Source organism: Prorops nasuta, unplaced genomic scaffold (assembly GCF_024137725.1).
Source record: "Prorops nasuta isolate Cenicafe-Biocafe unplaced genomic scaffold, Cenicafe_Pnas_1.2 PNAS00014, whole genome shotgun sequence".
Lineage (NCBI taxonomy): Eukaryota > Metazoa > Arthropoda > Insecta > Hymenoptera > Bethylidae > Prorops > Prorops nasuta.
The window spans coordinates 3,584,654-3,600,264 of NW_027116811.1; the positions used below are offsets into that span (position 1 = coordinate 3,584,654).

At 43.0% G+C, this 15,611-nt stretch overlaps 1 protein-coding gene across 2 annotated transcripts in view; it reads right to left on the reverse strand.

Moving 5' to 3' along the window:
• Positions 1 to 15,611, reverse strand: part of Sema2a (Semaphorin 2a) — a 140,785-nt gene that overhangs the window by 25,632 nt on the left and 99,542 nt on the right. For both annotated transcript variants that reach the window (XM_066735288.1, XM_066735287.1), the window contains 2 exons: positions 8,281 to 8,368; positions 2,954 to 3,005 (listed from right to left, as the gene is read on the reverse strand). In XM_066735288.1, the coding sequence (XP_066591385.1) occupies positions 2,954 to 3,005; positions 8,281 to 8,368 (140 nt within the window). The remainder of the gene's footprint in view (positions 1 to 2,953; positions 3,006 to 8,280; positions 8,369 to 15,611) is intronic.

Here is a 15,611-nt window from a genome sequence, read left to right on the forward strand (position 1 = left end):
GGATTTCACTGTAACTGCTTCTCGCAGACGAATCCACCAACTGGACGAACTTTACATTTACCGATCGACAATCAGATCAAGTCGCAAATAAACTGCCGTTAAATCGCGTTTTATTATAGAATTTTTATTTTAACCCCCTCTCACCCCATCTATACTCTCGTATTTTCACCAAGTTATATTAATCTTACAGCTACTTAATAAGCAAGTTACACGGAAGTGGCTTAAAAAAGACTAACTTAGTTGGAGCTGGAAAACTCGAGTATGGTATAATTCGTTGAAGCCAGTGGATGGACGTTTCTAAATTTGAGTAATCGATAAAACGGGCAAAACTAAAATTCGTCTTTCTAAATTTCGCTATCACTGTCCAATAATCAAACTTCAGTCCTCATTAATGCTGCATGTCGCGGAAGTAAAATATCCTTCGGCTAAATTTAAGTCGTCAATTAATTATTTTACAAAAGAGATGAAAAAATGACGTATGGGAATTTCATCCATTAAGATTTTTATTACTGTCGTATATATGTCAAAAGGCTGAAAAGTCATTGTTTCCGATTTGGTCGGATGCCTGGGTATGGGGTGTATTTATGATTAGAGGGTTACACCCCTTGTTAACAATGAAAAATACTACCCGCTGTGCGTAGAGAGGGACGAAACTGCAAGAATCGGTCACTCCCAATTTAATGCTTGTCACGAGTGTGTTTCTCTCACGATTAATGTCGCTGCATATAAGTATATGTATCTATCGCCAATTTTTGTCACCTTCCACAATATGAGACAAAATTCGACTTCGGTACTAAGAAGTGTATACAGTAATAAAAATTACAATTTGACCAAAAAATAAATATCGACGTTAAAAACTATTCCGCTTTGAAGCGTATTTCTAATCTTCGGTAGGTCATCCGCTACAGGATAAAAGTTTCAATAAACTAGTTTTTTGTGAGAGTTCATAGATCCGGATATAGTATTTTTGTCATTGGTTTAGCGGTGCGGTCAATGACCGCAGTATTGGCGCAGTTAATAGCATTTTGCCACATTTCTAACAATCTTACAATAGCTGCATCTGCCAGAAGGTCAAACCAGGAAAAAGCAAGGCCGTGTACGTCCTCCGTTCCATTCGAGGCGGTTTTCGGTTTCGCGACAGGTGGCGCTGCAAACGATACGACAGAAGAATAATTGCGTTTTTGTGTTTCCACCCTCAGACTCGTGGCCGAACGTCGTTCCATCGTTCTTTGTGCTCGCCTATCGAATCTATATCGATATATAAAGAATTTTTTTTCCTTCGCGTGGAAACTCGCTGTTCCCCCGGGGGAAATTCGCAGGGGTTCCTGCGCTCTATGAACAAATAGGAGGATTCAGGGGTACTGTAACGATGTAGGCAAAATACTATACGTTATCCGGCGTGTGATCTGTGAAAACCAATGGAAACCCGTGGAAGCCGCCCCTTTCTGATCCGCGTTTACCCAGTTAACTCGATAATAGACAGTGTAACGGACATCTCCAACGTGCCTATCGCTTTTACAGAACAGCGCGCGCAGTAATTACACGGAATACCTTGTGTATAAACATTCCTTCCTTTACACTTTCATGGCAAAAGTCGAATAAAAAGCTCTATATATGTATACATGCCGACCGTATAATTTTGCAACACCACTATTGTCCCTCGAGCATAAAACTATACTCGCACGCCTCGTGGCGAACGGACCGCAAGGTTACCACGAAAAGAGACGTAACGTTACTAAAAGATGGAGAAATTTATTTTTCCAAAATAACATGTAATTGAATTCGAGTTCCTTTGAATGAATCGGCCGAGAGAGAAGAGTATTCCGGTGGAAGAGGCGAATTTATACGTTAGTCCATTAGAGAAATTAGTCGAATAGGGGTAGGAGGTTTCGGCTGGACGTGGTAAATTTAACAAGGTGTAGGAAAGAGGGAAAAGAGTTTGTAAAGCAGGTAGAAAACGGAAGCTTGGGACAGTGGATCTGGTCTGTGCAGGAGGAAGAAAGCTGCGAAAGGTGCAAGATGGAAGCGAATGGAATGGCCACGATCGAGAGGATTGAGAGGGTTAAAAAGCAATTTTACGTCTCTGCTGATCAGGAGAGTTGGCGAGGCAGTTTCTGCCGGAGAGCATTGCCGGTGACGGTGGTGGAAGCAAAGCAATTTCGATTCAATCTCTACGATTGAACATGTCGCGTTGGCGAAACGAGTCGCGTTTGTCTGTGTTTCGTCTGCGTGCACAAAGCCTGTTTGTGCGTGCGAAAAACCTAACGAGCTGCGATACGAAGTGGACTGTTCTAGCTCCGGAGTGCGGAACGGGGAGAGATCCGGGGTGGGGGGGGGGGGGGGGGGTGGGGTGGTCCCGTTCCACCCGCACTTCGGTATCACTAAACCAGTCAGAACGGAGCAGTGTGGTATGCGAGCACGTGCATTTCCTCTGCACTGCAAAGCACAGTTGGTATGTGGACCAGTCGGCACAGTATTGAGTGCACACGAGCATCGCACAGACTGCACTCGCGTACGAGTGCCTCTGTTTGTTTGCGTGTGGCTGCCAGGAGAGTGTGAAAGAATGGCACTTGGTTTCGTCCATCTACAATAGATCGCTAAGCGGCATAGACGTGTGTCTGCTGTGGAAGGGGGGGGGGGGGGGGGGGAGCCAGGGAACCCGAGAGAAACTGCCAGCCGTTTCGACAGGTCATGTATGATTGACAGTTTTATGGGGACGAACACCGGAACGTTTTTGGATTTACGACTGGCGGGCTTTGCCTCTCTCAAATCATATAGGACCTTTCACACTAATGGATCCTCGTTATATATATATGTATTTATATGTACGTAGTTGTGCACTGGAGTACCGCTACCAAATGTTCTCACGAATCTCTCTTTTAAACGCGAAAAACTATACGCTTTTAATAGCTTTATCTCACGATCGCTGTTATACATATAAATGTGTACTCACCTCGCAGTTGGAATGACTGATGTTGCTGAGATTTAACCTGAAGATTTTATCCCTGTAATCAAAAAAAAAAAAAGCTCATATTAGCGAGTTGAAAATTGTGAAAGTATTTTCGTTCCAAAGGTACATGAAACGCTTTAGAGTCTGGTTTACTAGATCCTCCCTCCTTTTATCGCTGATTTTCGTTGTTTGTGCGTATAATACCGTCATGACTTTTTGTCCAGTGCATTTTATAACGGAAGATGCTCGCAAACGATGCGAAATTTCTATGAGATCGAGAGAAAACGACCATGGATCTTTCGGCCAAGTTTTCAGCCACCCCATCACGCTTTTCCAAACGACCCACCGCGACACTCGTCGTTTCTCTACTTTGCCGTTACATGGCTTTTATTAGGATCTCCTGTTTTCAAGCACGAGGACGATGGAAATGGAATAACAGGCGATGAAACTGACATCGATACCATCAGCTTTGTTTCAGATTCGCATATCTGTATATGTATATAGTCTCTAACATATATAGAGGTATTTTATTGCAAAAATTAATAGAATATGTAATTGCAAATTTAATGAGAGATTGTAGTGTTGAATTTTGACTGCTTTCAGCCTCGGTTAATATGTATTTCGAAATGAATTGCTAATTGGATATAAACTTTCTTTATTCGAGAAACGCGAACTGGAAATGATGGTTTTCCCTTTCATTAATTAATACCCGTTGTCATCCATTGAATTTAGTCAACAGCTGTGTGAGCAAATTCATTGAGATTCAACGTGTAAATAAAGAATTTCGCGTTCGTTAGATTATACCGATCGAGGGGTATTATATATTGCAAGCCGGAGCGAGAGAATTTTTTCTAAGCTCCGTTGCAAGAATGCGAGCAAGCGAGCTGCAATATCTGGAGGGCAGCGAATCGGAAGGAATGGGTTCACGGAAGACGTTGCATTTTTCATTTCGACAAAACTGTGATTTGAGGAACGGTTCGCAAGAAAGGCAACCGAGCAACTAAGCAGCCAACCAACCAATCGAAACAGTACGCGTGGGAGTGTGCAAATCGTGAATCGGATTTAGCAAATTCTCAGATATTTCGCAACGTTAGCGTCGACCTACGGAATAACTTTATTCCAATGGTCATTCATCATGGATTTTCAATAGCCGGGTGCAGTGGAATGGAATTCGAGCGCGCGGCGGCGGCAGCGGCGAGGGATAAAAAGGAGAAGAGCGTTTTGCCGGGGCAACCAGCCCTCATTCATCCTGCGCACTGCGCCGTGAAAAAGTAAATACCGACGTGGAAAAACAAATCCGGACTTTGGAATCCAGCCGTCGAACTTTCGTGGCGAGGAAGAACTTGGGAACGGGGCTGAGGGTGGTTTCGATGGGTGGCTATAAGAAGAAAAGTGGTTTGGTGTAGGGATGCTGCGGGACGAGAGGAGGAGTGGGAGGTACCTATACATATACATATATATATATATATATATAGGCGGTAGCAGGGAATCATCGGAGAAAGGGAAGCTCTGCTGACTACGTGCTGGCACGCCACGTCTTGGCCTACGCGCGCTGAAGAGAAGAGAAGAGAGAGAGAGAAAAAAAACAAAAAAATCGACCGAGAGCAATTTGCAGGGGTGTTTTGCCAAGGTGCCGAAGCAGTCACGATCTTTTCGCTTTCAATTTGGATTCCCGCTCGGAAAATCCTCCATTTTCGGCTACGCTCCATTCTGCCGGGGTATGAACGGGACGCTCCGATGAATAAATTATCGATTTGTCGTTTCGCGAGTGAATCCCAAGGCTTCCTTTCTCTCCTACGATAAAGCTTTATGATGGGTATCAGCGGGAGGAAAGATCGCTGCAGAGTTTTTAACGTTTGGCGAGGGGGAAAGTTGGATGTTTATCCGACGTGGCGGGGATCCGCGACATTTTCACCGAGTCTGAAAAGACGCTTGACGGACGTCGAGTGAAATCCGAAAACTGCGACTGTCTGACTTTTCGTTGCCAGCTGACAGACAGCTCCGCTCCGGACGGCGAGATGCATTATCCAACGCGTCGAGGCAAGCCTGCCCCTTCTCGAGTTTCCCTGAATTTGTGCAGCTGAAATATATGACGGGAGAGGTTGAAACGCGAGCCGCAACGTTATTTACACCGAGACTTCTCGCGCCCCGTAAGAAAGAGATGGATACACGGATTTATATTATACACACAGCGGCACGATTTAACATAATAAAGCGATTTTAGCCATTCGCGGCCGAGCGAAACACCCGCAGCTCATCCGATCCGCGCGCGATGAGCGCGAGCCTCCTGGATTTTCCATCGAGGAAAAAGGCTGATGAATAATGAACGACGACGTCAGGCTCCTCGCCTTCGATGGAATCGGATTGGTGCGCGTTGTGTTTGCACAACAGTGCGCGATAATGCGGCCATTTAAATATTAAGATTAACGCGGGTGAAAGGGCGAGGAATGTTGGCGAAATGCTCGAGGGTTTTAAGTTCGTTAAAGCAGAAGGGAATGAGGGGCTCCGAGTCCGTGCAGGGATACGCTGCGCCGTAATTCAAGACCATTTTCACTTTGTAGCAACGTTAGGAATCGTAATTCGGCAATGGCGTCGCTGCTCCCGCACCGTATATACGGATAGTATCGTGAATTCCCAACCGAAATGCCATTCGTTGCTGTGTGGAGGGATCCCCGCAGAGCACACGGGAGCATCGTGGTCGAAACGAGGAAGAAAATGGATCGGGAGGGTCGAGGCAGAAACGGAAGACTGACTCGGCAGGATCGGGAAACGAATGAGGGAGGCGTTTATGAGGTCGTTCAGGTAGGATCACGACCCAATGCTAGCCTGCCTATTATTGCTATGCAAACACCCACTAGCAATCTGAAAGAGGGCTCAGACTACGTGCGAATTTCCACGTGCGGAATACCCATGGTAGACACTGAAGAAAACTTGTTTTCGAGTTGGAAGAAGAAGCGAGAGGGAAACGAGGTCGAATCTATATATATATATATATATATTGCATATAATTAATTACTGTTTCGAAAGAACTATCAGTCGGTGAGTTGGAAGGAGCTCATAAAAATGGGCTGAAACACGAGACTGGAATCAATGTGAATAGTGAGTTGAAAAATTGCAGCTGGAATTGTATTTTTTTCATTCGTCGAACGCGTAGCACGGAGGAGCGGAACGTAGGAATAGGTAGGCGAACGCGCGTAACTATCTTTTTCGATGCACAGGTTCGCCAACGATCCCTGGCTTGATAATTGGAAGCGTTCAATTAGCGCACCTTAATTGCTGAGCGAACCACAACGCGGCTACCGATTCTCAAACTACAATTAACGAGTATCACCTTTCTAATTAACGAGGAACAATGTCCGCGGGACTATTGATCCGTGACCGTAGGTATCGATGCGCCTTTGGGAAAGAGTATAGTGACAAAGAGGAGAGGGGCTGCATGGTTGTTCTCTGCTTCCAACGGACGTGGGAGCCTGCATCAGCTGTATGTAGCGTGTGCTGGCGCGAAAACGTGATCGTCCTCGGTGCTTATCAACGCGAGAAAGCATCTCGGACGTGCATCGCTTACTTTTCGCCACAGCCTGCCGTCTTCGGGGTGTTCTGGCTCCTGCTCTTGTACCGAACCGACCGCTACACGAAACTGGCCGCGACAAATGGACCTTTTATTACGAGGAAAGATAAACTCATAAATAATTCATCCCGCATTGTCTGGCCTTGAACGAGCAATTATGAGACTGGTTTTTATACCTCGCAGCTTTGGCAATACAGTACTCGCGTATATAACTCCTTGGTATATGGACCGATGGAAGATTTATGAGCCTGGGGAGATTTCTCAGAATGTTTAATTAATACTTGGGTCATAGTATTCGGGGAATGAAGTTATTTGAGGGATAGAGCCGAGGTATAATCAGCCAGGCCATCGTACGAGAGCGTGGCGGATTTTAATCGCTCGGTATCACTTAAAGAGGAATTTGTCTATGGGATCGTCTTGTTTTAAGATTTAAGCTGACATTCTTATCGAAATTCGATATTGTAGCTCCGCTCGTAGGTAGATATACCTAGGTATAGGGTGGAGGGTGCAGGATTAGGGGGAGAGGCAGGTAAGATAGGTTGGACCAGCCGGAGGAGCGTTATGGTGAGACAGAGCAACGCAAGCACGTGGAACCAAGCCAGAATGCAGGAAACGCTAAAATCGAAGTACCCGCTTACCTCGAGAAATGCAATTTATCGTAACTGCGGCTCTCGTGCCATCTATGGTACCATCATCTTTCTACAAAAGCAAAGAAACTCGAAGAGAGAGGGACGTTCTCTATGACCTAATCTATTCTCCCTTCTCCTTCCTAACAACTCTGCTCGAAATTTGTTTCATCTCTAATTTCAATTTCACATTTTCGAACGCGACTTAACGTGCTGGAAGAGTTTCACCTTTAATCACAGATATATGCAGTGATAAATGAAACGGTCCTATTTGACTCGATCGAGCGTTACATCGTCGCGTTGCAAAGTTTCTCGATGCTATAGGTTAATAACTAAGCGTGCAAACTTTGTGACTTTTTCGAGTATAGGTATATATATAAAAATGTATAATTTTAAACAATGTTGCGATTCGTCCCTGTTAATGTATCGTACTTGCAAAGAGGCTATAGTCTTGGCAAGAGTTTAGTCAGGATATCTATATCCAATAAGCCAGTGAAGAAAAAAGCTCTCGACGAGATTCGCCATGCATTACCATGGCACTGGGTAGCATTTTGTTGGCATTTACGAAATTAAGGAGGGTGCTTCATAAAAGAAGAAGCTCGTTCGTGTCGCAACGGGGTGGTTGGAACTGAATCAGGGAGTAATACTCCTGCAGTAATGATCGGACCTCCAGTTCTCCCTATATAGGCCCTGTACAAACCTTCATAAACGCACCAAACCGACCATTCCTTTTCACCCTCGGAATCATTGCACCCCTCTTCCCCTCGCAAAAAACATAATAAAGCAATATACACCGTGCCTGTACAAATTGAAACTTATCCTTCTTTTCCTCTGGCATGTAAATTTACAGAAAGGCTATATATATATATATATATATATACAATATGGCTATTTCTGGGATTTCATTAAGGAAAATGAGAGTAAATGAAGCATGGCATGGGTAAGTTGGTAAATTACCCCGAGGACTTAAAAGTACTCTAGTAAGAGAATTATGAATTTTAACTATACGAAATCGTAAAAAATCCTCGACGAGCTAGCCCTTGTGATGCGCAATATCTCGTCTGGGCTTTGATGAAGGGTAACTTTTTTCAGAGGTTTTTGGCGGTACATTTTATTACGTGAAAAGTTATACTTACATCGCACCGACGTATAGAGCATCCCTTTTGCTGTCCAGGTAGAGGGTCCTATAGTACAGCATTCCACAGCTGAATTCTCGTACGTGTTCTGGAAGCAAAAGTAAATAAAGCGATTAAGTTCGATGCTATACATGTACTCTCACCCCTCGAAAATTCATTTCCATTTTGAGCTATGAGCAAGCACTGAGTGCGAATCATATCTAGTTTTAGTAGATCGCATTATAGTACACTCTCATTATACTTCCTTAAATTTTAATATCACAATATATCATCGATATCTCGATTTAAAATGTTCCACAGTCTAAAGAGAGTTTATCAGAATAATTAATTCCAAAATTTGCAAAAAAAAAAAACAAAAAAAAATACGTAATGCAGAAAGAAATAAGAATAAAGGAATGAGAAGCAGCATTTGTTGGAAGCACGTGGCTGCATATAAGCATACTGCAGGTTTTTCAGAACATTAAATCAAGCGGGCAAGCATTTCCGAGTGCGCTTTGGGACTCGTGAAGTTGAATGACGGTGGTAAAGTAAAGAAAAGGAGAGTTGGAGGGGCCAGGAGGGGTTTAGTTGCGGCACCTACTAGTCTTTAGCCCCTCTCATACCTCGACAGTGATCTGCTTAACATATGAAAGAAAGAGCCGCCCCTTACTAAATATACTCATTCCACTCTAGACTAACAGAGCGCGAACAATACTATATTTTATATGGTATCAGGAGGGGTTGACGTCAAATGAAAGGGGTTCCTAGTACGAAGCTTCTCTGCCCACCCCCTTTATTCCACCTTTTCCATTGCTATTCCACCTACTAGTAATTTCCACCTCTTACCCCCTCCCTCCCGTTTTCGATCTCCCCATTATCCTCCTTCCTGCTTCCCTGACACAGACACGTACACGGAGACAAAAACCTGATCTTGCTTTATCTGCGCACAGGGCCAATATTTCGCCACGGTCCCTTTAATATCGGACTTATTCAAAGCCCGTGTGCTCTTATAGTTCGTTAGATCTAGCGGAGGATAAAACCCTCGTCCCCACCCTCATCGCCCATGGCTTCGTAGCTCCCAGGAGGCCCAAAGTTTATTTTCACTCGAAATCGCTGGATTCATGCTTATAATCTTTTCACCAACCGTCCGATAAATTCCCGCGCTGCGAAGGCAAAACGAGCCGAGGACTACGCGTCTCTCGTTGCGTCGCGTCGCTCGCCGGGATTCAAAACTTAACTCTGGAGAATTGTCTCCCGTTAAATATTGCATTAAGCGGAGGAACGATGACTTCTCTACAATACGTTTATTATTCATCCCGTGACATGGCTCTGCGATTGTAATCCGTTAATCATTTCAACGTCAGACATATTCAAATCGATATTCCGAACCTATAGTTCGTTAGACCAGTGTGCATAGATTGCGAACGGAATATATCCCGAGGGGTTGGAAATTTATTTTCACTTGCGACCGGCGAAGTACGAATTGCCGTCCCGTTCGTCCCTGTTTCTGGTTCGTCAGTCTTTGTACGTGATATATTCACAGGAGGTAGAACGCTGATTTCATTTCTACTATGAAATCCTATTGCGACAAAAATGGTGCACCTGTTACTTTTTGCCGCTGTTACTTTAAACATTGTAATGGCAAGGGTGACAAGCAAAATTTCAAACCGCTCTATTTTCTATCGTTTCGTTATATTTCAATCCTGACATATTGCTAAAATCATAACTGCATGTTAAAACGTTTAATTGTCGTCATTTCTTTTAAAACGATAGAATATCTATTGGAGTTTTTACATTTTAATCTATTTTTAGAATAGGATATTTATTTTTAATTTCTGTTAATATAATTATTTAAAAACCAATTGCTGTGCTCCGTATTGGCGTATATTGATAAATTGTTATATTTTTAACTGACTGTTCGCAAGCTCTTGCATATAATATTGCATGAATATTTTTTTCAATTAATATAAGTTTAATTAAAATTCCTATAAGTATATTATTTTCCAGTACGAATGGATTTCTCGCAAGAACAGTTTCGTTAAGATTTTGGTTATTCTTAGAATAAGCTGTTAAACTGCTTTCTTGGCTTATCATTACTATGACTGTACCTATGAAGTCCTAATAACTCTACTTTTATCTTACTTTGCGCAACAGTAGCAATACATAGAAATTAAAGCAGGATAATAAGTATCTTTTTCACATCGAAAAGCGCATAATATTAATTTGCATTGCTTTGATGAAAATTGAAACTATACGCAAAATGTTAATAATTATTTTTGGTGAAAGGTAATAAAGCTACATGCATTTTATATCTCTCATATTTATCATTGCCGGCAATATTGAAGCATGCACAAATAATATATGTATGTACATTCTATGTAGTATTCATAGTATAATATATATACTATATTCGTATAGCAGCTGCGTTTCCCGTATGGCGTACGCCTCTGTCGTTTTCGCGTTGGACTAATAACCTTTTTAAAAGTACATAGACTGACATCAAAAATGTTTAAAATCAGGAAAAGCTCAATATTGAAGCCAGATTGTACTTAAAACTCACTTTTCTTTTGTCAAAAGTCCCATGTATATTAATAGAATATTTAATCAAACATATGAGACAGCATATTTCATGTAATATATTTAAATTCAGAGAAATTAAAAAAAACAAAAATGTTGAACTTCAATATTCATCCACGAGTTCGTAAGAATCGTTTCGAAGCCTTTGCGAGACTCTGCAATGCAACTTTATTATCAATTTCTCTCATGGGAAGCACAATATTCACGCCGAGCACAATGATCTCCGAAAAGTGAAAGCTATCAGCGAGCATTGTGCAGGACGAGGGGGATACATCACGAAATAAGATGCTTAAGATTTGGAATTCAAAAGACTGTGGAAGAAAAAAGGCCATTAAGGATCGGGCTATAAATAATATATCCTTCGTAGAATATATAAACAGGCTTTCCCTGAAATACTGCGTTGGTCTCACGGACTAAAACCGCAAGATTCATTCCCCCCATTGGATACTTGCGGAAAGTTCATGATTCCCGGGTATAAAAGCAGAAAAATATCGCATCGATAGCCGAATGTAAATCGTGGTATGGTTAAAGGGGGCAGAGGGAGGGGAGAGATTATGACTTTAGGACAATGCAGAGCCGAATTGAATCCAATGTCGCGCGGCTGAGAGGGCAGAGAAGCCCGTAAGATAAAGCTAGACTCGGATCAGGCCAAAAGGGACCCTTAGAAATTTTATTTCTCTTACCGGAATGGTTTTTCGGAACACCTCATTTCTCCGGAAATCGTTTCAAATCGCTGAACCCCCAGAGGCACCTTACGGATTTAATAAATCGACCCATCTACGTACAGCACCTACATACGTACCTATAATACCATATATACCTGAGCGCATATATAAGACATAATACATTTTCCACGAAAAGTCAATGCAATTTTCAACAAGTTCATTGCTCTCACTCCATTTTTACTCGTGTAAATAAACATTGCTCCTGTCATCCATCAGCACACTTTTCGCATTAATTCTGCAATTGGCAGCATTGCACCATGATTTATCCGAAAAAGATTCGAGCGGAGATCGATGATACACGTGCGACGAGTGTTACAGGAGGTATATGTACTATACGGGAACAGATAACCGAGTTCGTAATTTCCTGTCAGCGCGAATGTATCGTTGAGCTCATCTTTCAATGTTTAGCCGGGGTGTGAGCTTAATCGATTTCTAAATAGCAGGAGGCGGAATGAACGCAGGACCGGGACATTATATCAGGGTTGAAGGAGGCAAAGGTAACACGAGCGGACTCCCGTCGTCATCAGTACAGGACCTTCCTCGACTCGAGTTTAATAAATCCACGGTAAGCCAGGTTGTGTAGAGGAGGGCAAAGAGCCCCCCCCCCCCCCCCAGGGTAGCAGTCGACGACGACAACCAAGTGACTATCGGGTTGCAGTACGCGTCGTTCAAGCGTATATAAAAGGGTACAAACCCTTTTCCCGTGAATCTTGCGCATGATCAGCGTTTGCTCTCCTCTATATATACATATAGAGATATCCGTGTGTGTGTGTGTGTGTGTGTGTGTATTTAGCGTTAACCGTAGGAAAGAGCGTTATCGGTTGGCGAGCGGATAACGCGACACGTGCGCACGTGCGATCGTTCCGCTACATTTCATTCCGCAGCGGCGGAGCGAGTTTCTGCGGCCACGTCGACTTCGCCACGGCTGCAATTGAATAAAGTCCTGGCCCCAGGCTCGCCACCCCTGCTGCTGCTCTCGCCGACGCACAATGCCAGATTAGGCTCGCGATCATTTTTTACATTGGCCTGGCTTCGCTCCAACCGCCGCGACCCCGGCATATGGCCGCCGAAGATTACGGGGGTCTCGCAGCGGCCGTGTCCAATTTCCAACGTTATTATTATTTTAATCCCTTGAGCCCGCCGGCAAGGTGCCACCGCTACGCTCGCCGAGAGCTGCAAAAATATATATCGGCTGGTTCCTACCCCGCTCCCTCTAGCGGCTCTTCTCACTTTTAGCAAACCCACCCCTTTTCCCCCCCTCCCCCCCCCCCCCCACAACTCCCTTCTCACCCTAGCTTCCACCCAACACGCCCTCACTCTCTCCTATTTCCCTTTCTTCCACCGCGCTTTCTTTCGTAAACATTCACGCGCTCACGTAGCTATTTCGAGTAGATCACTATTAAAGATAAATCCGCAGCGTGCGCAATGAATTTTATGAAATATTTGTACAAGCCCCGAGAAATGTAGTAAAAATACAGATTTTCTTTATATACCTATAAAAATAAATATGCCGCTTAAAAATGGGTTATATATATTACGCGACGTCGCCCATACTTTCCTGCTCCTTGCTCCAATAACGCTATACCTGGATTCGGATTTTAAAGAATATATATATTAGGAAAATTAGCATTTCCCGTAATACACGATGTAACGATCGAAGGGAGAAGCAAAATTGTGTATGGATTTCACGTTGTTATTTATCGAGAACGAGGCAGCTGTTTGCAAGTGTAGAAAAGATAAGTTTTAGAGTAAAATGTGGTCGCGCGAAGGTAGTGCAATGACACGAAACTATCTAGAAATTTACTTCTGATTGGGCGACCACGAGGATCCGAGTGGCGAGATAGGCAAGAAAAAGTGGCTGGGGCAGGGGGTAGGAGAGGTATAACTACTGGCAGAGGCACAGAGGCGAGCGTTTGCTATCACTTTTCGGCCAGGATTTGCTAGCCGCGTGGGACGGAGCCTGCTGACGCGTTCCTAGGACCTTTTATCCGGTTTGCAACGTATCTCTGCTTCCCTCGTGTCCGCTCTGCTCTGCCGCGAGCGTTGGGAGAGGGCCGTTCGCTGTTTCGGAAGAGACACTATAGGTGTATGCGTATGTACGTACAGTGGTTGGATATAGGTATATCCACTCGATCTCGTGACCCTCGCAGCTCGCTACCACCTTACCACGACATTTTTCACCCGACGGACACATCCCAAACTTCTCCTCTCCATATCCCTTACACGATATCTCTTTAGAGCAGCGAGCTGCAGAGTTCAAACAGTGGGGATTTTAAAACCACTTTAAAAAGAAAATCCATTTGGAAAAACTCGCGTATCGACGCGGAGAATGATAATTAAGAGTGTACGCTGGGGTAGAGAGAAAAGTGAAAGTAATGGAAGATGGAGAAAGTGGCAGAGTGAAAAGGGAAAAATATTCTCGAGCCAGAAGAGGGACATTGTGAGAGGGAGAAAGAGTGTAAAGTATGGATATAGGGATGAAATGGGGAAAGTGCTGCTGGTACGCCTTGTACCGCTACGTCATTCCCTACTCATTAATCAACCCCTTTTTACTTTAATTTCTTGTATATTTTTCGTTTTAATACAACGTTTTTCGTCGCTTTATATCAATTATGCAGGAATTTGATTAGTGCATAGTTGCATTAGAATCGTAGGTTTACTATCCACTAATGGATAATAAATGATAATGTCAATAAAAACTTTCGATTCTTGTTAATACTCGCGATAACTTTCATTTTTAGACTGTCGTTAAAAAAAACGAAATATAAATGTCAATTGAGCTATAACATTTTTTCTGTGACAGGTAACGCCTTCGCAATTTGTTCCAACCGACCCACTTTATATTTGCATCTGTGTTAGCGTCGCTTTAGTACTACTAAAAAAACATATACGGTTAAACTGTCCAGATCCAAATTGTGTCACGATTAATGTAGTAGCGGACGGTGGAAAAGAATTTTGTCGAATTATGTAATTGCATTATTTTTAAAATTGTTAAATTTTATGGTTCGAATACAGTATTATTAAACATATAAGCTATCAAGTGCTCCGTTAAGCGGACAAAACGTCGAATCAATGATTCTTGTTGTTTGATACGGCAGATACTTGATAATTTCATCATGCAAACTATGAACTCACTCCTAATTGGTAGTATGATACTTGCTTTATATACCACCGAGTTTCAGAGATTAAGTCATTAATGTTGCATAAAGCTAAAGTTCTGGATGTAAATTAATTTATGGACTAATTAGTAAACGGTGTATGAAATTAGCCACATACACCGTAAAATACTTTTCGTAATTTTCTTTGTAAACCATCCAAACAGACCATTTGTCACGTTTCACAAAGGATAACAAAATCTTAAAAAATAAACGTTTGATATTCCCATCACTCTGCTAAGTTTATTAAGATGGTATTGCGTAGAGAGCTGAAAATCCTTTTCAGAACATTCATAAACATTGATTTACATATATGTAGCACGATTATAACGCGTCGAAGGAATGAAAAATTGACGAATGAAGCCTGAAATTAATTAATCGTGTTATCTTTTCGTTCCACTCGTTCCAGCTCTACCTAGCAGGGGAAAAGTGCACGTAGTTCGTACTTTCAACTTTCTTAACGCTGTAATTTGTTTGAATTACACGTGAAATCTGTGGTCCGCCTAAAAACTGATTAAAATCAACTGAAAGAACTATCGACCGGTCGGTTATATTCGATTTAGGGACGATTGTGAACTGTTTTCAAGGTCGCTGATACGTTATCACTGATGAGGCCATTCCGGGATAGGAGGCGAAAGTTGGAGGTAGCGGAAGATAGGACATTTGGATTTTACCAACACGCGAAGATCGGTATTAGAGATGGTAGCATTTCCGTAAAGCGATCGAGAGGGTGGAGGGGAAAACGAGAAGCAGGAAGGTATGAGGAAAATAGCAAGAGACGGTTAGGGCGCGGGCCGATCGGATCTGCAGGCTCGCGTTTATCATCGTCGGGGAATCTACTCCGGGGCTGTAATCACCTTCCCCTGCACCCCTCGGTTCTTCGCTAATAACGAGT